The sequence below is a fragment of the Sus scrofa genome, chromosome 6 (genome assembly GCF_000003025.6).
Source record: "Sus scrofa isolate TJ Tabasco breed Duroc chromosome 6, Sscrofa11.1, whole genome shotgun sequence".
Lineage (NCBI taxonomy): Eukaryota > Metazoa > Chordata > Mammalia > Artiodactyla > Suidae > Sus > Sus scrofa.
This window is the reverse complement of record NC_010448.4, coordinates 91,524,341-91,546,981: the sequence shown is the minus strand read 5'-3', so window position 1 is coordinate 91,546,981 and position 22,641 is coordinate 91,524,341. Positions and strand designations below refer to the sequence as shown.

The following is a 22,641-nucleotide window of genomic DNA, read 5'->3' as shown; positions in this document are numbered from 1 at the left end:
GAAAATCTCAGTAATATTTTAAAACTCAAAAATGCAAAATCTCTAATAAAGAAAAATCCAAAACTTTAAATAAAGTACAGGATCAGTATTACTAATTTTTCCTTTGACCTTAGGCTCCAATTTGATAGCCATGTATGGCACTGAAATTATATAATCACATTTGATGTTGGTCTATTTGTTTCCACACATTTGCTTTAAACAGTAATGCCATGATGAAACATCTTTGTAAATATTCATACACTCATATTTAGGCTTATCTCCTAAGGAGAGGATCTTTAAAGTGGAATTACTAGGTAAGTAAGTACATAGTAAGATTCTTGATGCACAATGACAAATTATTTTTTTTAATTTACTAATATTTATTCTAGCAATTTGTGAAAAAAAGCCACTTAGAAGTCTTTTCCCACTGTTTCAATTTCTAATTTTTTAAATATCCATTTACCAAAAAAACAGCATTAAATGATAACAATATTAACACCTTACAGCAGCTGCTATCAACATTTCAATATGTACTTTGAGTTAAAATTTTATGTACTATAGTTTCGTTATTTTCTTTTGTTTATTCTTGGCCACGCCAGTGGCATACAGATGTTCCCAGGCTGGGGATCGAACCCGCACCATAGCAGTGACCCAAGCCGCTGCAGTGACAATGCCAGATTCTTAACCCACTGTGCCACAAGAGAACTCCTAAAGTTTCCATTTATATCCCAAAAATCTGACAGTTTTTACCTCTGTGATTTCTTCTGTTTTTGTTTATTTTTTTTGTTTTTGCCACTCCTGCGGCATACGGAGGTTCCCAGGCTAGGGGTCTAATTGGGGTTGTAGCCATCGGCCTACACCACAGCCACAGCAACGTGAGATCCGAGCCACATCTGCAACCTACACCATAGCTCATGGCAACGCTGGATCCTTAATCCACTGAGCAAGGCCAGGGATCGAACTGGCAACCTCATGGTTCCTAGTCAGATTCGTTAACCACTGAGCCACAAGGGGAACTCCAATTTCTTCTGTTTCTTACAAAGTTCTACTTTCACAATAAAATACTAAGAAAGTGGTTTGATTGTTTATAATATAATCCTTTATTCAAGAGGTCAGCAAACTTTATCTCCAAAAGGCCACATATTTTTTATTTTTTGGGGGCATACTATCACAACCACTCAACTCTGCCCTGGTAGAGCAAAAGCACATATAGATAATGTGTAAATGAATGAATGTGGGAATGACCCAATAAAACATTATTTATAAAAACAGTGTGCAGAAAAAGACAAAACAGAAACAAATACTGCAGGATAGATTTGGCCCTTTGCTGATAGACAATTTGCCAACTCCTGCTTTAATCCATCTGGGATTTATTTATTTTGATGTATAATGGACATTTTTCTTTTACATTCTCTGAATAGCTGGTGAATTCCTTCCACTCACCACTCACATGTCAAATTCTTTTAAAAACGTCTCTTGTGGCGATCTATTCTGCATAATTATCAGGCCGACTACTCTTAAGACATCACACTATCCTAATGAAAATAATTGTGAGCTATTTAATAGTTTGCCACATCTACAATTTTTAGAATATAAGTGTAACGTAATGTGTGTGTGCATGTCTATTCCTCTTTAAAACACAAGAAACTACTGATATTTTCTTCAGAGCTGTGTCAAAACTACATCTTGGAGTTCCCATCGTGGCTCAGCAGAAACGAATCCAACTAGTATCCATGAGAACACAGGTACAATACCTGGCCCCGCTCAGTGGGTTAAGGATCCGGTGTTGCCGTGAGCTGTTGTGTAGGTCGCAGACATGGCCTGGATCTGGAGTTATGTTGGTTGTAGCGCAGGCCAGTGGCTACAGCTGATTCAACCCCTAGCCTGGGAACCTCCATATGCCACCGGTGCGACCCTAAAAAGACAAAATAAATAAATAAATAAACCTTCATCTTAATTAAGGAATAGCTAGTAGCTTACATTTTTTAAAAAATCTCTCCATTCATTCAAGTTGTTTTATCTGATGTAAGCACTTTTTAATTGCTTTGCTGTAGGAAATAGTATATCTTTTCATCATATTATCTAACTGGGAAACAAATGATTTATAGAAATATTGCTGTTTTATATAACTAAAATTCAACTACCTACTCCACTAAACTTTCATGAATTGTATTAATTTTCTAATAAAGATCCTTACCAGCAAATGATGATAATTTTGTCTCCCCTTTTCCATTACTTCTTCTAATTTCTTTAACATGTATTAGGTCGAAAATCCAACAAGAGTTAAATAATAATGCTGACATCAGTAATTTGTGTTCTTTTAGTAATTATTAACAGAAGGTTTCCATCATTTTACTTTTAAATTCAATGACTGTTATTGATCAGAAGTAGATATTTCCTTACCTGATCAAGAGAGTATCTATTATAAGAAATGCATAGTGAATTACATAAAATGTCTTTTTGGCATCTATACATCTAAGTAGTCTTATCTGACATGTTGATGAAGTTATATATTAAAATATTTTCCAATACTGACTCATCCTACATTCTATATTAAATTATAAGTTAAAAAAAATCTTTAAATCTCAGAAAACTCCAGAAAAAAATTATTACTCATGGGCATACTTTAATGGTCTCTAGTCAGCTCTTTCTCACTGTCTGTGACAGTTATTTCAAACTTCTGATACATTCCTTAAGGCTCAAGTACATATTACTTATGTAATACAGTACAATAAATATATATCTTAAGTACTCTGCTTGTATACCCCACAATGCCTCAAGGCAGAATCATGATGTTTATGTTAGTATCCTCCCAACAATGAAAATTTTACAAACCAATGACTAATAACTTCAGAAAAGAAAATTCCCATGACCCAAAATCTTTCAGAAGCAGAAAGGTATCAAAACAAAACAAAAAAATTCTTTACCATTATCTTTACCTTCCCTTTGTTAAAACCATAAAGTATATATAACAGTATCCCAAGAAAGTATTCTAGAAGTACTGACGGTTTTTACTGGGTTCTATAGCCAAGTTAACCTGACAAGGCTGAAAAAAAAAGCCCCAACATTTAATTACTGCATTCTACTTTCCAAGACTATATGACTCACAACTGTGACAATAAATTGATTTGTTTCCCATCCTAATCCATTTACTTTAAAGAGTGATTACAGATTAGCTTTCCTTTTATTATGAGCAAAAAGGAAAGAAAAAAAAATGATGATTCTAAGGTAATACTACTGAATTTCTAGCTTATACTACTGAATTTCTAGCTTTTAGAATCTACAGAAAAGGAGGGGGGAAATGAGGTCTCTGGCTCTTTAAAAAGTTCTTATTTTAAAAACTTCTCTACTCGTTTTTAAAAATAACTTTTATTTATAGAAAGATTGATAGACTAATAACAATAAGACCTTGATTCAGGCCCCAGACTGGTTCCTTCCTAGCCATATGGCCTTGAGTAACTAACTTAACCTCTATGAACCAGAGTCCTCTTATCTAAAAACAGAGTTGATACCATCTGCTCTGGCTTCCTTAAACTGGAGGCTGAAACAATATAGTACACATAAAAGTACTTGTAATTATAAATATTATATACAGAATATATTCTAGTAACATGCACTAGGATTAGAATGAAGAAATGAAACTGGGAGGACAAATGATGTTAGGCCAGTAACAGAGGTAGAAGGATGTTAACTGGCAAGCCCAGGAAATTAGAACTGAAGAAATAATCAAGAGCAAATGGAAAGAAGTAGTTAAATACATATAAACACACATTTGAGTATCTTAGGAAAAGCAAAAAAATGAAGACCAAAATGAATGTGTAAAAAGGAGAATTAGGAAGTAAGTTGAAAGCAAAGCCACAGTTAAGCCAAGAGAAAAAGCCAAGGAAAGTTTTGACAAGATTCCAGAAGCTAAAGGTATGATCTTATTAAGCTAAGAGAAAAGTTATTACTAGTAACTGATGGTCAAAAGTAAAGACTGACCACAGCTGTTAAATCTATTGCTATTTTATGAGCATTAGATTAAGAGTACTGTTTCAGAGTCTAAGAAAATAATATGCCAGAACACCTTTTTCCAGTCTATGGGAAAGGAGTAAGAGTGATAAAACATTAGGCAGTACTGAACAAGGAATATAGATTTTCAATGGTCACTGAGAAAAAAATACCTGAAAGAACAGGACAATGAAGAAGGGAGTGGGAGAAGGGGTGAGAGAAAGTAGGAGGAGGAGAGGAAATAGAAGGGGAAAGTAGTGGAGGGGGAGGAAAGAGAAGAAAGGGAAGGGAAAATAAAAAAGAAAGATAGATCCAGGTATCTACAGTTTAACATGAGGTCTCCTGAGAGATTTCTAGAAGAGTTATCAAAGGTCTGATCGCACAGAATTGGTGTAGCTGATAACAGAGAGGACTTTTCTGAGAAAACCTAGCTTTACACACTCACATGCTAAGACATTATTGTAGGGTCAAGGTAAAGAATGCTTCTGGACCTTATGACTAGGACACTCGGTTCTCAAGAATCCAGAATCCCATCAATCAGGTGGTGAGGCCTTGGGGAAATTCTTCCCCCAAATCATGATGAAAACTTCATACTCAGCATCTCATAACACATTATTTTACTTTAAATAGTGTACAAAAATATAGGCGTTTCTGTGCCCCAACAGTTCCATTCAATTGGTATTCTCCAGCTATTGTAATCTCTGACTGTTTTTTCAAAACAGTAATACAAAAAACCCTTCCTGATCCCTTCTGCCCCTAACGTATTTGGTCTTTGCTATAACTACCTCTTCATCCCAGGGAAAGTGTCACTGAGTTATGTACAAGGAAAAAAGTGATGCCTTTGGTACCCTGCCAGCATTATGATTTCTTATGGATTTCGCATGTCCAGACAGGGGCATGTAAGGAGACAGGAGATCTGCTCTGTATCAACATGGTACTAGTCTTCTGAAGCATATACACTGTCCTATGAACTTCTACATGTCAGGATATTTCTTTACCCCTAATTCAGATATTCAAAACCTCCATCTTGCCTGCTTCTATTAACATGCTTTCAATCGAATTTCTATTCAGATATTTTCATATTCCTACTCTACCACCTTCTTCTTTGTAGCCACCACACTCATACCTATCCAACTCCTACAGCTCTATCATTACTACCCTATACAGCTACCCTCTACTGGGCACAGTGGAATTCTCACTTCACTGAAGCATCAATGTGAAGCATCCTATATATCACCTACATCTATATATCACCCATTCTTCCATTTCCTTACTCTAAAAGAGTGGTTCTCAACAGCAGAGGATTTTGTTCCCCAGGGTACATTTGGCAATGTCTGGAGAAATGGTGCTACTGGCATCTAGCAGACAGAGGTCAAGATGTTAAACATCCTACAATGCACTGGACAGCCCCTCACAACAAAGAATTAGCTGGCCCAGAATGTCAATAGTGCCAAGAAACCTTGCTTAGAGACATCTGAGTGAAAAAATCCTCTTGCACAGAAGTCTCACATTCTCAACCTCCCTAATATAAAAGAAAGACAAGGAAAGGTAACCTTTCTCCAGATCAAATGTTATTTCAAAAAACAGTTAACTCTTGCTATCTTTACTTCTCCGCTTCTGCACTTACACCATCTGTATAAAACACAGACTACCCTCAGACAACTACTGTTATTGCATATTCAACCTTTGGTCTTTCTCCTACATTCCAAAAATGATTACAGAATCTGATATAGTCTCTTTATTTCATTCCAACAACTGCAATATCACTAACTGAATGGATAACTTCAATGACTTCAGGATTCCCAATTACAGGATCTCTATGACTTTTACCTCCACAGCAACCTTAAATAACAGAGCTCTATCCCTACTCTTATTACTCACAGATCTCAAATTTGGAATCCTGTATCACCAATCAAAACATCCTTTAATCTTCTACCCAATGACCTAATGAATTAGTTCTTTAATTAACTGACTCTTCGAAGAATAACCTGTCCATTAATCCCTTCTGAAAAACACTTACATACATAGTCTATACTTCATTAGCAGTAACTGCAAACTCAAATCACACCATAAACTCATAAACCACCATAAGAAACCCTCAGCCATGTCTGCTGTATCAAACTCAAATTCCTAAAGACTCACTTTCCCTAAAACTGTAAAAACTACCCAACAGTGGTATTAAGGAACAAAGTGGATTAAAAGCCTTAATTACTACTCAGGAAAAGTTTCCTATAACTTGTGTTGAATCCTTAGCAGTATTCTTACAAGACAATTCAATTGCCTCAACCTTCATTAAGAGTCTCCTCTCACCCTTGTCAACAAAACACTTCACTTCTTAATCAAGAAATTCCTCTCTCAAATGAATAATTCATGTGTGGAACAAAAAGAAGGGGGGGAAAAAAGGTGAAATGTTTACTTGAGCATTGTCAGGTTCATCTTTAATTTTGTCTAGTAGTCCCTGCTGTGGTGCCATTGCTTTGTCATACTCATCATCCAAAGGTTCTTCTTTAATTCTAATATTTGATGCAAAGGAATTTCCCAGTTCCGAACCAATGGATTCTTTATTGGCAAATGGATAGCTGGAATCCTAAAACACAATATAAAGGATTAATAAATATTCAGATTTTAAAATTATTCCTCTTCAGGTTTAACACCCAAAGAAAAGCTCACTGGAAATGAAGAACTCAATGGAAATTCATTATGGTCCCTATGCCTACAAGTAAATGTGATATGCATCTAAATATCAAATACAAATTAAGAATCTAAGAGCAGAGGCTTCCTAGAACATCTCCAAAGATGTTCTTACCCAAATAATAAAGGAAAAATTTTTAAAAATCAGTGTTCTACCTAACACATATAGTTACAATTTAGAAAATCACATAAAGAAAACTTTGACACTTGCCACAGTTACAGCAATCTACATACACACTGAAAACTTACCCTAAAGTTTGTTTCTGGGGTTTGTGGTAAATGGGTATGTAATGTTTCTTCAACTTGATTAGCTATTGAAAGAAAAAAACAAAACAAAACAAACACATGTATATGAATAACAAATCTTATAAAAAGTGACCTAAAAAGCTATCATTCGACAATCACCTCTCTTTTCCAACAAAGATGCTCATTAGAGTGAAATGGGTCCTAAAAAAATACCCAAAAGGTAGTTTCACTCAAAACAATCTGTCCCCACCTAAAGTTTAGCCTCACCTCACACTACTTCCTTGTCCAAAACTAAATCAAGTGGTTATTTTATTCATTATGCTCTGAAAGCACTTATGTTGGTTCGTCCCCATTTCTACTTATATCATTCCAAGTCCCCTCTATCTTAATCTTTAGAGTCCTCTAGACTTAGCTCAATTCAAAATTTACCTCTTCTCTTAAAAAACCTTCCCTTGTCTACTGAATTAAAAATCATCTCTAAGAATACCTAAAACATAGTCTCAGTTATTTGAAAGAAATCTTATTGTATTGTGTTATGACAAACTCTTCCACCACTCTCTTTAATTATAAATTAAATCTTATGCTTTTCAACTGGTCACTGACACTTAAACTACCTGACTTGTCTTGTCCCTTCTACTATTAGACATTACATTGCCTGAAGATAAGTACCCTCATAATTTAACCCTCATAGGGACACTGAAAATATATATTGAATAATATGTACTGAAAAATATGGTATACCCTTGTACGGCCTTGCACACAATGGATACTTAATTGCTCTTTATAACAATATTGATTAGTTCTTTTCTAGCATATTTTTCCTAGTACTGTAGAAGAAATATAAGGGTTGGTATATTCTACCTTGCTTTCCTTCACATCTATGAATATTTATTGAAATAATACTATTTTCACTACACCAGGTTAGGCCCCAAGAACAAAAAGATGAGTAAGAAATGATCCGGCCCTCGATAAACTCCTACACTAGTATATAAGGCAAAACAAATGCAGAGCTATAATACTGTGTGACAATTACTATAAATAATGAGGCATAAACAAAATGCTATGGTAATATAGGTAAGGAAACAAACATTCTTGATGTAGAGAGGTTAGGGATGACTAAAGGGTAGAAGAGATTTAGAGTTAGGTATTGTTGGATAAGAAGCACTTTTACAGGCATATATAAAAAGAGAGAAAACATGCAGGCAAATGGAACAGCAAGAGGAAAGAGAGGTACAGAAATAAGAAAATGCATATATTCAAGAATGGAACTGAAGCTGAAATACAGGGTATACTTGGCAAAGAGGTCCAAGAGGATTCTAAAGAAACTGCTAAACATAAAATAGAAATGTTATCAAAAAGAAAAACCCTTCCTAATTTGGACTAATTTGTGGGACAGCAGTTTGAATTAGTGCTTACAGCACAAAGAAGTTAAATCCAACTTCAGGTTCCAATGTTCAACCAAAGAAAATGAACAGGTGATTCGAGTATCTTGCCTTCTCATCAAAATATTGCAACCAGGGGAGGGAGAAATGAGGTTTAGAGCTATTTTTCAACCATTTATACCATTACCAATAGTTACTGGGAGAATTTCAGTCACTCTGCAAAGAACAAGGATAAAAGAAAAATGACAAGCTTACAATGAATTTAACTGTTCATATTTTGCTTAGCATCAGAAGTAATAAAAGCTGTATTATTATCAGTACGTTGTTACTTATTGTGTTTTATGGCTCTATTCCAATAATTATTACCTGCTTTATCAAAAAAACTGCTTTTCAACCTTGAATCCAACTCTTTATGGGGTTTATCCAACCGTTTTTCACGTTCATGATAAGTTAGGTCTCTATTTTTCTCCTTTCCAGAAAATGTCTCTTTGCTGTTTTCTCTTACTAGACTAAAATCTTTCCGTATTGATTTAAAGACAGAAACCTGATCAAACTGTTTAGGAAAGTCTTTTTTTAATTTATTTTGAATCTGTATTTCATTTTCATTGTCTGATTCATGCTGTGTGACTCTTCTCTCTACTTCCAAGCTATCATCAGTATGAATTGAAGAAACAAGATTGTCCTTTGAACTAAAATCCTGTTCATCCTCATTGTCACTACCAACGACTGGAATTCCTGCAAGATCCCCAGAGTTCAAAAAATAATCATCTTCATCCAGCAATGAATTTTCAGATCCTGTTTGATTCGGCATTCCATAAGACATGCTGTCAAGGGTAGGAGTTAAGTTGTGGTCTATATCTTCAGACATTTCTGTATCCATGATACCACCACCTTAAAAAGTAAAATACTGTTTAGACAAATAATAGTGCTAAAGATGACCATATTTATAAGGTCTGTCTGGTAATTAACCAAATATAGTTTTTTCTTCTCAAATAAAATATAGATAATAGTACCATAGTATTCAATTAGAACTTTGATATAGGTGTGACAAATATGATATTTCTGTCTGACAGATAAGGAGGTAAGGATGTAAAACTTGAGAAACTATTTCAGGTTAGAAGGAAAGTCAATGTGATATAGAAAAAAAAGAGTATCAACGTCAGAATCAGACGTATCTGCTGGAATCAGCATTACAACTTAAAATCTATGTGACCCTGAAAAATAAACTCAGGTTTCTTAATGTATTGAATAATATAATACTCACCTTGGAAATTAATTTTTGGTGAGGTTTAATGATAGAGTACATAAAAAGCCTATTAACACAGTGACTGACACATAGAAGGGAATATAAAAGTGATAATTATCATTATCATAGAGACTATTCTGGGGATTTGAGATTAGAACCCAGATCTCTGATCTCAAGAGTCCTAATTTCTCTGCACTAACTCTAATAAACACTTATAACAGCTAATGTTACAAGGATAAATATTTAATCATAAAAATAAAATTTATCCAAGCCAGAATAAAGTTTAAAAATTATTTACTGTTCAAAACTACAAGTCCAAAATAAAATGAAACAAAACAAAACAAAAAATTCCCAGCTCTGTTATCTATTTTTCCTGCCCTAATTCACCTTTCACAGTCAAATTTCTAGGCGAAAAGTCTACATTGGTTTGTTTGTACTTCATCTGCCAACCATTAATACTTTGAATTTAATACAACCTGGTTCCCTACTTTGCATTGGAACGTCTCTCATTAAGATCACCAATAATTTTCTCATGGAGTTCCCATCATGACTCAGTGGTTAACGAATCCAACTAGGAACCATGAGGTTGTGGTTTTGATGCCTGGCCTTGCTCAGTGGGTTAAGGATCTGGCATTGCCGTGAGCTGTGGTGGAGGTTGCAGATGCGGCTTGGATCTGGCGTTGCTGTGGCTCTGGCATAGGCTGGAGGCTACAGCTCAGATTAGACCCATAGCCTGGGAACCTCCATATGCCTCAGGTGCGGCCCTAGAAAAAGACACACACAAAAAGACAACAATAGCAATAATAATAATAATAATTTCCTCATGGTCAAATCCATTTGATTTTTCAATCCTTATTTGGCATATCCCTCCTAGATAAAATACTTTTGGTTTCTTTGACACTGTTATTTCTTCCTACTTTTGCAGTTTTTTTACTAATTTATTTCATATTTCTCTTCCTCTGCTGTACATGCTCAATATTTCACTTTTCATCTCATTTTATACACTCAGACTATTTTATTCACCACCAGAGCTTTAACTTTTGCTGTTGACTTCCTAAGCATTTCAGCTTAGACTCTTCTTCCAAGATTTAGATGTCTACATTCAACTAGCTTCTAGGGACCTCCAACTTAAGCACCTCTAAAACCAAATTCATCATCTTTCTATTCCAAGCATACTTTCTTGTATTTCCATTACTTAATTAACGGCATCACCAAGTCAGCAGTTTGCTCAAGATTAAAAAAAGAGAATCACTCCAATTCTCCTTCCCCCTGGACAAATTCTATAAACTGTACTAATTAATATCTCTCTCAAATCTATGTCCTCCACTTGGTATCATTTGAACACTCCACATCTCTTCCTGTTGACAGTGTACTAACTCAATCCATATGGCTACCTAGGGAGAAACCATATTCTTCCAAACCCTGCCATCAAACCACATTTAATTGGTCCATGAGCAGACAAATTAGAACTGATAAATACACAGAGTTAGGCAGAGACCGAAAATATTAATTGCACCAACAGTCTTGCTTTTATTTGTTTCTGAAGGCCAGATGCACCCTTCATGTGGCTGCTTCTTCAAATCATTCACTGAGTTCCATGACCCAGGATGAATTCCTCTTTTTATTTAAGCTGATTTGAGTTGGATTTCTTGTAATCAAGTCCTAACTGATACAGGGTCCAAATGAAAGCTTTCCTTAAGTTGTTCTCCTTTATAAAAACACCAGAATTATCTTTCTATAGCACTAGTCATTCCACATTATACCTTTACCTGAAATCCTTCAACTCCCTACAGCCTAAAGTGCCCACTCATTTATTTAGCACATATTTATTAAGAAACCACTCTGCCATTAGTACTGTGCTAGGTTCCAGGGGAAAAGACAGCTATGATTCCCCCTCCTTACACAACTAGGAAAATAGACAAGTAGAGTAAATAATAAAATTAGAAAATTACCATTTTTACTTAACTAAGTAACTCAAACAAAGACGCTAAAATCTTAGCAATGTCCACATCTAACTTTCACATAGTATACCACAGAAAGAGAAGCAGGGCAGAATGAGAAAGCATGTGCAATATTAAAGATATTCACTATACTGTTCTTCTGAATGTTCTATTTAAAAATTTTCATAATAATAGAAGGTTAGGGATGAAATATAAAGAAAGAGCAAGGTGTTAAAAAAAAACACCTAACGATATGTAATGTGATAAATTTACTAGCCTGTAAGCAAGTAAAGGTCAGGGTGAGAGCCTTCTCTATACAACAACACTTTATCCTTGCTACCCAACCACCCAGCGTGTGCTCAGTAACTGTTCATGAATGAAAGAATATGCATTTCACTGTGGTCAAGAGTTTAATCTAAGTTCTACAGCATATGAGAAGTCAACTGAAGAGTAATATTGCAAGCAACTTCCAAAATCTCTGTTTAAATTCAGGATATGGTATTGGGAGGAAAGGGTAGCCACTTGAAAAACTGGATCATAAGTCATACCAAAATAATTTCTAGATGTATTTAAGGTTTAGATATAAAAAATAAAACACTAATACTAAAAAAAATGGAAGAACTATTTTTCAGAGAAAATCTTTCCTAAGAATGACACAAAACCTAGAATAAAAAGACCAATTTACTGGAAAAAATAAAAAATCAAATGTGACTAAAATATTCCTAAAAGAAGAAAACACAATCCAAATGAAAAGATTAAAGATAAAATTGTTAAAAAACATTTCACTACACTATCACAAAATGTCACTTCCCTAATGGATAAAGATTAAGACTCATAGTTCAATAAAGATACTAACAATCAAACACATTTATATAAGCAAAGAATCTAAACAAACATTTTACAAGAAAAGAAACACTACTAAGATTGATCTTTGCTCATAAGTGAAATGCAAATTAATAATACATCGAGATACCATGTTCACACAGCACGTTCGTAGTGACAAAAGGTTCTGATAACAGCCTGGCATCTATGCTACAGAGGCCAAAGCTGCCAGGCTGTGGCTTTGAAGCCAAAAAATATACAAAGAATGTGACACAGACCATACGTGAGCTGAAAAGCCTAAAATATTTCCTATTGTGGCCCTTAACAGAAAAAAAGTTTGCCGATCCCTGTAGTCTATTTAAGGGAGTATAAATTGGTACAATTCTAATAAAGAGCAACCAGGCAATATTTATGATAATTTAAATACACACACCTCTTGATCCAGCAATTCAACTTTTAAGAATCTACCCTACAGATGTCTCTCAAAAGAGCTATGAAAAAGAACATTTATAGCAGACTGGAAACAGCCTATCCATCCATCAGTGAGGTTCAAGTAATTACAATACATATCTATAACAGAATATTATATAGTTTTTCTAAAAAATGAGGCAGCTTTACATGAGTTCTTAGGGTCATTTAGTAAAAATATCTAAGTAAGGAAGAACAAACACATTTGTTATGCTATCATTGCTGTATTTTTTATAATTTATCTATAGATATAACTGTTTACACATTAAAAATATCTTCCACTGATTTTCTGTGACATCAGAATCAGGTGGCTGGAAGATATAAACACTTAACTTCTCAAAGCGTACCCTTTTGTATCTTGAGTTTTAAATCACATACATCTATTGCCTATTGAAAAAAATCCTTATCTGAGAATGAACTCAAGATTTAAAGTTTCTTCAGAGATGGCAATTTCTAACAAAGCATCTAATTTGAATTTATAATTTCGCTAGTCATCACATAATAAATCTGAAAGCAGCATAAAATTTTATGAGGTTAAATTATATTAACCTCATAATATATATAACTAACTGGAACAGAACTGTAGTCATCCCTGCGGCCCAAGCAAAAGAAACAGCTTCTGTTTCTCAGAGCCTCCACCTACCAAAAAAACATGGCACTAAATTATATTTGGGGATCACAGTAGGTGGTCAAATACTTGAAAGCACAAATTGTTCACAAAGATTCCTAGCTAGTCTTTAAACACTTCAAACAAGTTTGGCATGTGTGAGGGAAAGCAAGGACTGTGTGGCTAGAACTGAGTGAGTGTGAGGATGAGTGCTAAAAAATGACAAAACGGAAAAAGCCAAAGGATGCATCTATAGGAATGTGCACACCATACAAAAAAATGTGATATATTTAACTGTGAAAGGAAGTCACCAGAAGAACCCAAAGAGGAATTAACATGATTTATGTTTTACAAGGAACACCCTAGCTTCTGTATGACTACTTTAAGGCTGTTAAATGTCACACGGAGTGAAGAATAGAAGCAAGACCACCACACAGATGGCTACTGCAATAATCCAAGAAAAATCTAGTGTCTAAGACCTGGCATAGTAATGGTGGCTATGAGGAAAAATACTCAGATTTGGGTATAATTTGAAAGTTAGAGGCATTTCCTAATACATGAGATGCTGAATATGAAAGAAGTCAAAAACAGCACAATACAGAGCCATTCCTTGAAATGTAAACACTAAGGGAGGAACAGACTGAAAGGGGAAGAATGAATAGTTTTGACTTGGACCCATTAATTTTGAGAAACTTATTAAACCTTCAAATGGAGACATCAAAAGAGGAGAGTCTCGCCAAGAAATGACATATAAATTTGGGACTTATCAATGAAGACATGGTACTTAAAGTTCATAGGACTAGTTAAGATCACCTAGTAAGAGTATCTACTCCTGATGGAAAAGAGCTGAGAGTTCTCAGATACTTTAACTTTCAGAAATCTGGTAGAAGGAAGGAATCAGAGAAAGAAAGACAGGGCAGCCAGTGAGGTAGGAGGAAAACTAGGTAGCTGATGTCACAGAAGCAAAATGAAAAAAAATAAGGAGTTCCTGTTGTGGCTGAGCAGAAAGGAACCCAACTAGTATCCATAGGATGCAGGTTCAATAGCTGGCCTTGCTCAGTGGTTAAGGATCAGGTGTTGCTGCAAGCTGCGGTGTAGGTCACAGATGGAGTTGGGATCTGGCATTGCTCTGGCTGCGGCATAGGCCAGCAGCTGTAGCTCCAAATCTACCCCTAGTCTGGGAACTTCCATATGCCACAAACGCATCCCTAAAAAGAAAAAGAAGGAATAAGAAAAGAAAAAAATATTTCAATAAGGAGGAAGTGGCCAACCAAAATGAATGTATAATACATAAAATGAAGACTGGAGACTACTACTAATATTGGGAAAGCTGAAATGAACTTCTACTTTGATAAAAGCTATTATCAGTGAAAAAATGAGTACACAGGAGTTCCCGTCGTGGCTCAGTGGTTAACGAATCTGACTAGGAACCATGAGGTTGTAGGTTCAATCCCTGACCTTGCTCAGTGGGTTAAGGATCCGGTGTTGCCATGAACTGTGGTGTAGGTCGCAGATGCGGCTCGGATCCCGCGTTGCTGTGGCTCTGGAGTAGGCCAGCGGCTATGGCTCCAATTAGACCCCTAACCTGGGACCCTCCATATGCCACGGGTGCGGCCCCAGAAAAGGCAGAAAGACAAAAAAAAAAATGAGTATACAAAAGCTGGAGTGGGGTGATCCCATAAAGACACCGTGAGGAGATAAATCAGGAACCTTAAGTACAGAAAACTCTTTAGAGTTGTTGTGCTCTAAATTAAAGAAAATGAACAGAAACTGGACTAAAATCTGTAGTGAAAAGTTTTTATGACTTTGTATCTTTGCTTTCTTTATTCTTTATTTTTTGGTGATTTCTTTTTTTTAAGATGGAGAATACTACAGCTTATAGTATACTCATGAGAATGACACAATAAAGAGAGAATAACTCATGAGTTCAGAGGGATAATCTTTGTGCAACAAGAGATGTGATCAGTAATAAACCTCCTTTGTGAAAGAACGAAAGGAGTACATGGATTAAATGCAGGTAGATTGTTAGATTTTGTGAAAATGACAGTTATTTTAAGCAATTTAAGTATAATATTTGTGTTTGATAATGAAAATAAACTCCATGATGTCAAATTAACTTTTACTCCTTGTCTTCCTTTTGCTTATTTCCTGCTTTAGCGGCATACTGATGTTTATATAGTATACCCAATAATCATTTCATTTTAAAGTTCAACCACCAACTAAGGTACCCACTAAAGTAAGACACAAAAATGAACATTATGAAAGGGCTGTTAGTTACTTTAATTGCCCATGTATCACTCAATTACTCTCATACATTTTTGTTTTAATTAAAGGTTAATTTTCAGAAATAAAGTAATATAAATTACAATTTTAACTTCAGAAGTCATGGTTCTCTAACAATTGTCTGACACAGTTTTTCTCTATTAGGAAAAGGAACAAAGATTTAAAAGAAAAAACCCACTCCAAAGAAATGTAAAAACAAATATCAGTAAGCCTAAAAGTGAGGTAAACTTGGTTCATTTAAACTAAACACTTAAATTAGCATTTTGTTATCACTAAGATTCTGAGATGATTTATTGTTTTTTAAATAAAATGCAATTTCCTAAATAATAAAAGCTTCTTTAAACTATAAAATCAGTAATGCAGTTCACCAGTTAAAAGTCTAATAAAGCCAGGAATCTTAAAAATGAAATGGGTGGGGGAAAAAACTGTAACTGCAATGTATACATCTAAGGATAACCTGACCCCCTTGCTGTACAGTGGGGGAAAAAAAAAAAAATGAAATGCACATGCCTTAAATATTTATTTTTACTTGAGATAATTTTAAAAAAGTACATTAGCTCATCACTGATGATCAATCAAGACTTAGGGAATGGGTAAGCCAATTTGAGTTCCTTCCTGAACAAATCACGGATTGCACACAAATAATGCAATCTTCATGAGAGCAACTTTGGTGTCTTTAAAATGGAGTGAGAAAAATAAAGATACTTGCACTTCAATGTTTTTACTGACTTTACTTATTAGTAAGTCTTTCTAAAGCATTAAAATTGTTCATAACAACTATTTATTTCCCAGAGAAAATTTCAGTTAGTGTCAAAATGATACAATTAAAATGATTTAATTACAATAAGTACTACTAGACTAAACATGCCTGGGAACAATTGACCCGTGGTAAGCATGCAATTCATCAAAATCTGAATCAAGTGTCTTTGTCTGAAACTACTAGATGCTTAACAGCCATTCCGTCTTCCTCCCTTAATGACAGACCCTGATTCTCATCAGAGCATACTTAGTGTAACAGGAAGAATGGTAATTTCTATTTATGATCCTAAGCTGAAAAAGAATCATAACTATTAAGAGGCCAGTAACCAACATAAAACTTTTCATGAAAACAGGACAATAACTGGAATACAACAATCCAGTCTTCTTTTAAACTGTCAGCATCAACCCATTAGTGAGCCTGGGTCAGGTTTCTTTTTTTTTAATAGGCTAACACAGAAAACAACATGATTCAGAGCAACAATAAGTAATGCTACAAAAACCTGTACATACAGGAGTTCCTGTCGTGGCTCAATGGTTAACGAATCCAACTAGGAACCACGAGGTTGCGGGTTCAGTCCCTGCCCTTGCTCAGTGGGTTAACGATCCGGCTCCAGCGTTGCTATCAGCTGTGGTGTAGGTTGCAGACATGGCTCGGATCCTGTGTTACTGTGGCTGTGGTGTAGGCTGGCGGCTACAGCTCCATTCGACCCCTAGCCTGGGAACCTCCATATGCCGCGGAAGCAGCTCAAGAAATCACAAAAAGACAAAAATAAATAAATAAATAAATAAAAATAAAATAGTTTAAAAAAATCTGTACATACAAACGGCACACACACAGCAGGCAGACATCAATGTAAAATATATTTCTAAACATATTGTTTCAAAATTTTTAAAAAACAAAGGTAATAGGTGTTAACTATTAACTAAATTTATGACGGTAATAATTTTGCAATACAAACAGTAAATCATTATGTTGTACACCTAAAACTAATGCACTGTTATATGTCAGTTTGGTCTCAACTTTTAAAATGTTTTAAACACAGCAAAAAAATAAGCACCCATAGATAATTTTGCTTCTGATCATGATAATGCTTGACGATCACTGAGCAATCCTTCTCAACAATTACCAAGAGATATCAGAATCTCTTGGTGTGTCTGTTGGAAACAGATTCCCAAGTTCCACGCCTAAAGATTCTGGTTCAGTAGGTTAAGGGGGGCAACCAATGATCTGATTTCTAATATATTCTCGTGTGATACTGATAGTGCCAATGTCCTACCACACTCTAACAGGCTCTAGTTTTTTAATGCACCAGGAATACGCACACTACAGAAAATAAATCACTGAATCCACTGGCTAAAAGCGATCCGAAGATCCATGAAGTCCAATCTTTTATCAGATGATTGAATTTCTTCCATAAAACCCAAAGTGGTCAACCAGCCCTCTGAATGTTCTACTAACAAAGATAAACACCACTCTGCCACACCAAAGATAAACCGAGCAATATGTTAAGTGCTAATGAAAACGAATCAGTTTTCTCAGGGAGTCATGACTCAAGACTACAGCTCTCTTTTCTTGTTTTCATTTAGGTTATGGGTTGTTACTGTGGAACCATTAAAGTATGCCACTGTATAGTCAATACATTCAGTGAGGAGAGATGAGACTTGTGAGACTCACAGAATTCACGTTCATTAATTTTTGCTTTAACTTGTTCCCACAGGAGGGAAAAAAAGTTTGAAACCAGCAGAACCATTCAGGACAATTTGATCTCATAACTTACCAAAAAGTAATCAATAAATGTGAACACTTAAAACACCTCTGATAAAAATTAGTTACATTTTACCAATTTCAATAGTTTACTTGCACACTATTAAGACTAAAAAAAAATGACTTTCACATACATTATAAAATAAAACACATAACTATTTGTTCTTCACTATGAGGACAACTGAAATAAACACAACAGACTTTACTTGTTTGAACGTTCACTCATATTTATAGTGCTCTAAAAGAAATGATCAAGAAGATCAGCGAGATCTATAAATTGATATAATCAGCAAGTATCTAAAAACAGCCCAGGGTCTATTAAAACAGAAACATAGCACTACAACAGTATTGTATATTTTAATGGAATACAACATTTAAATATTTTTATAACATTTCATAGACCATATTACTCTCATAAGTAGAAAACAATGATATTTTAACAAAATAACAAAGGCAAAAATAATTTATGCTAATAGTTACAGAAGCACAATTCCATAGAGGTATGAGGACAGTTCCAACTATGTCACAATCGGAAGTTCTACAACATTCCTGCCATTCCTTCTAATTCCAAAATTTCTGTAACATAGTTATTTATAAAATAAAGCTTTTAATTTTCATCTCTCCCACCCTGCCACACCAGATTTAGCTAATATCCTTTTGTACTCAGATAAACAAGGATCTATTCCAGTGCTGAAAGTAATTTTTTATCCCACCCCTTGTAAGTGGGGGGAAAAAAATCCAATGTTAATATCATCTTTTTTAAGGGCTTTAAAACTGTAGAAAAACTTGCACTTTTCCATCCTCAATGGCCATCAGTAAACTTATAACAATTTCACTGTTACTCTTATGAGCTCACTGAATACAAGACACACCAACTCTACCAGTTCATATTACCTGTGGCAGTGGTCAATAGAGATATAAACGGGGGGGGGGGGGGAATCCTACTTGAAGAGCTCTATCTACAGTAGGGGCTGGTAAACTACAGCCCTTGACCAAGGAATGGCCTGTAGGCTAAGAATAGTTACTACATTTTTGAGGGAGTAGAAGAAAGAGAGGGACAGGAGAAGGTGAAGGAGGAGGAAGAGAAGACTATATTTGTTGATTGCATACCACAGAACCTAAATGTTCACTACTTAGTCCTTTATGGATAAGGTTTCCTGATCCCTAGTACAAGAATATTGTTGAGTGTAGTTCACATAGTATAATCTGCATCATGCTAGAAAAACATATTAAGCTAAAACAGGCCTAGAAAAGACATTAGGGCAATTATCTATAGAACTATTTCTGAGTTATACCCAAAATTATTTAGAACAGAAAAAGTGTAATTAGGCACTAGCTACAATCCACTCTTATAAAACTACTTCCAGGCATGGCAAAGTACTGGTACCAAATAACCCTCTTGCTATGAATAAAAAACTGGACAAAGCATATAAAACAAAATGTACTCGAGGTATGGACAACAATCAACACAAGACTGTGATCTCTGAGAAAACAGAAACTAATGAGGTGACTGCCCTTGACTTTCTGCCTGGGAACATTTAGCAAGTCCCAGTGTAGAGAAGGAAAACTCGGGTACAGTACACCAGTCTCAATAAATCGAGGAGACAAGAGACCAAGAAAGTTAAAGCAGCTGGCATCTGCAAAAAAGATTACCAAAGAAGACAAACACACACGAGATAGTGGGGAAGGTTAAGCTTGCGTAAGGTAAGGAGATATATGGGAACTCTACATTCTGCTCAATTTTGCTGTGAACCTAAAAATGCTCTAAAAATTGAAATCTATTTTTATTATTTTTATTTTATTTATTTATTTTTTGTCTTTTTTTGCCTTTTCTAGGGCTGCTTCCTGCAACACATGGAGGTTCTCAGGCTAGGGGGTTTAATTGGAGCTGTAGCCACTGGCCTACGCCAGAGCCACAGCAATGCGGGATCTGGCTGCGTCTGTGACCTACACCACAGCTCACGACATGCCGGATCCTTAACCCACTGAGCAAGGTCAAGGATGGAACCCGCAACCTCATGGTTCCCAGTCAGATTTGTTAACCACTGTGCCACGACGAGAACTCCAAAATCTATTTTTAAAAAAGAAAACGAGGAGTTCCTGTCGTGGCGCAGTGGTTAACGAATCCAACTAGGAACCATGAGGTTGCGGGTTCGGTCCCTGCCCTTGCTCAATGGGTTAACGATCTGGCGTTGCAGTGAGCTGTGGTGTAGGTTGCAGACATGGCTCAGATCCCGCGTTGCTGTGGCTCTGGCAAAGGCCGGTGGCTACAGCTCCGATTCAACCCCTAGCCTGGGAACCTCCATATGCCGCGGAAGCGGCCCAAGAAATAGTTAAAAAGACAAAAAAAGAAAAAAGAGGAGTTCCCGTCGTGGCTCAGTGGTTAACAAATCCAACTAGGAACCATGAGGTTCCAGGTTTTTTAGCTAGAAGGGAAATGACACCTGATGGAAACCTGGATCTCAACAAGAGAATGAACACTGGAAACTGACAATTAAAAGCAAAAACAAAAACAGAGAACTTCATCATGATATTTGAATAGTTCAATACTTCTCTCCAAGTAATTCAATAGTCAGAAGGTCAATAAAAACATAAGACTTGAAAACATACTATCAATCAATTGGACCTAAATGACACATAAAATATTAACCTCAAAATGGGAGAACACACATTCTTTTCCAATACACATGGAACAATCACCAACACAGATCACGTAATAAATGATGGAAATATTCTAATGTTAGAACTATCAAAAAATGGAACTCATACAGAAAATCTACTTTGACCAAAATTAAATTGAATCAGTACTCAACAACAAAAGCAGACTTGGAAGACCCCCAAATATGTATAAATAAAATACTGCTTTAAAAAAAAAAAATGCCACTAGTCAAAGAAGAAACTACAAGGAAAATTAGAAAATATTATGACCCCAATGACAATGAAAATACACCTTAACAAAATTTGAGAAATGTAGTAAAAGAAGTACTTAGAAGGAAATTTATGAATTTATATGCTTCTATTAAGAAAAAAAAAGTATAAAATCTATGACCTAAACTTCCACCTTTAGAAGCTAGAAAAAGATCAAATTAAGCACAATGTTGAAGGAAAGAATAATAAAGAGAAAAACCTATGTAACAGAAAATAAACAGTGGAGAAAAACTAATGAAACCAAATGTAAGCCCTTCACAAGGAACAAAAATAACCCCTATCCTGGGAATTTCCATATGTTGTGTCTGCGTCCCTAAAAAGACAAAAAAATAATAATGACAGTAACAATTAAATGGTAATAAGAAAAAAATAAAATGGCAGATTTTAGTATACGTGTACTTTATACTTAAAATATTTTAATAAAAACAATACAAAGAGAAGATACCTGGTGGCATAGCAGTTAACGACTCAGCATTGCCACTGCTATGGCTCAGTTTTGATCCCTGGCCTAGGAACTTCTGTATGCTATGGGCGCGGCCAACCACTGCCCCAAAAATACAAAGAGAAGGGTAGGGGGAGAGAGAAGGAAAGAGAGAAGACACAAATTACCAATTATCAGCAATGAAAGACAAAGCACTGAAGATTTCATAAAGACTAAAAATAAATTAATAAAATGTTGGAGTTCCTGTTGTAGCTCAGCAAACAAATATGACTAGTATCCATGAGGATGGAGGTTCGATCCCTGGCCTCGCTCAGTGGGTTAGGGATCCAGAGTTTCTGTGAGGTGTAGGTCACAGACACATTCGGATCCCACGTAGGCCCGCAGCTATAGCTCTGATTAGATCCCTAGCCTGGGAACTTCAATATGCCTCGGGTGTGACCCCCCAACCCGGAAAAAAAAAAAGAAAAAATGTTAACTTTATAGCAACGAATATTAAAATATTATGAATAACTTTATGAAAATACATTAACTTGATGACAACACATTAAAAAACTATTAACAACTTTGTGGAAATGAGTTTATAGCTTAGATTTGCTATATCCAATACAGTAAGCCACCAGCCACCTGTGATAATTTAAATAAAACTGAAAGTTCATTTCTGTACTATCACATGTCAATTACTCAAATGCATTGGCAGTTAGTGGCTACTATATATTTTAACAGTATACACAGAACATTTCCACCATCACAGAAAGTTCTACTGAACTGTTCTGACTTATAGAAAATGCCTTGAAAGGTACAAATTACAACAAAGAAGAAATGGAAAATACGAACAGCATAGAGAAAAAAAAAGAAATATGAACAGTGTAAAGTCCAGATGATATCACTACTCAACTCAATATTTAAGGAAGAGGAGTTCCCATCGAGGCTCAGTGGTTAACAAACCTGACTAGCATCCATGAGGACTCGGGTTCAATAATGGGTTAAGGATTGGTGATGCCGTGGACTATGGTATAGATCACAGATGCGGCTCAGATCCCACGCTGCTGTGGCTCTGGCACAGGCCAGCAGTGACAGGACCAATTCGACCCTA

General features: G+C 35.5%; 1 protein-coding gene across 12 annotated transcripts in view; it reads right to left on the bottom strand.

The window, feature by feature from the left end:
* Positions 1 to 22,641, bottom strand: part of ZMYM4 (zinc finger MYM-type containing 4) — a 170,141-nt gene that overhangs the window by 76,806 nt on the left and 70,694 nt on the right. For 8 of the 12 annotated variants that reach the window (XM_021095904.1, XM_021095899.1, XM_021095900.1 and 5 more), the window contains 3 exons: positions 8,655 to 9,179; positions 6,910 to 6,971; positions 6,386 to 6,556 (listed from right to left, as the gene is read on the bottom strand). The exons of 2 other annotated variants lie outside the window; for them this stretch is intronic. In XM_021095904.1, coding sequence (XP_020951563.1) covers positions 6,386 to 6,556; positions 6,910 to 6,971; positions 8,655 to 9,179 — 758 coding nt within the window. Of the gene's footprint in view, positions 1 to 2,176; positions 2,340 to 6,385; positions 6,557 to 6,909; positions 6,972 to 8,322; positions 8,505 to 8,654; positions 9,180 to 22,641 lie in introns of those variants that run through there. 2 more of the 12 variants (XM_021095907.1, XM_021095908.1) reach the window with 2 other exon arrangements.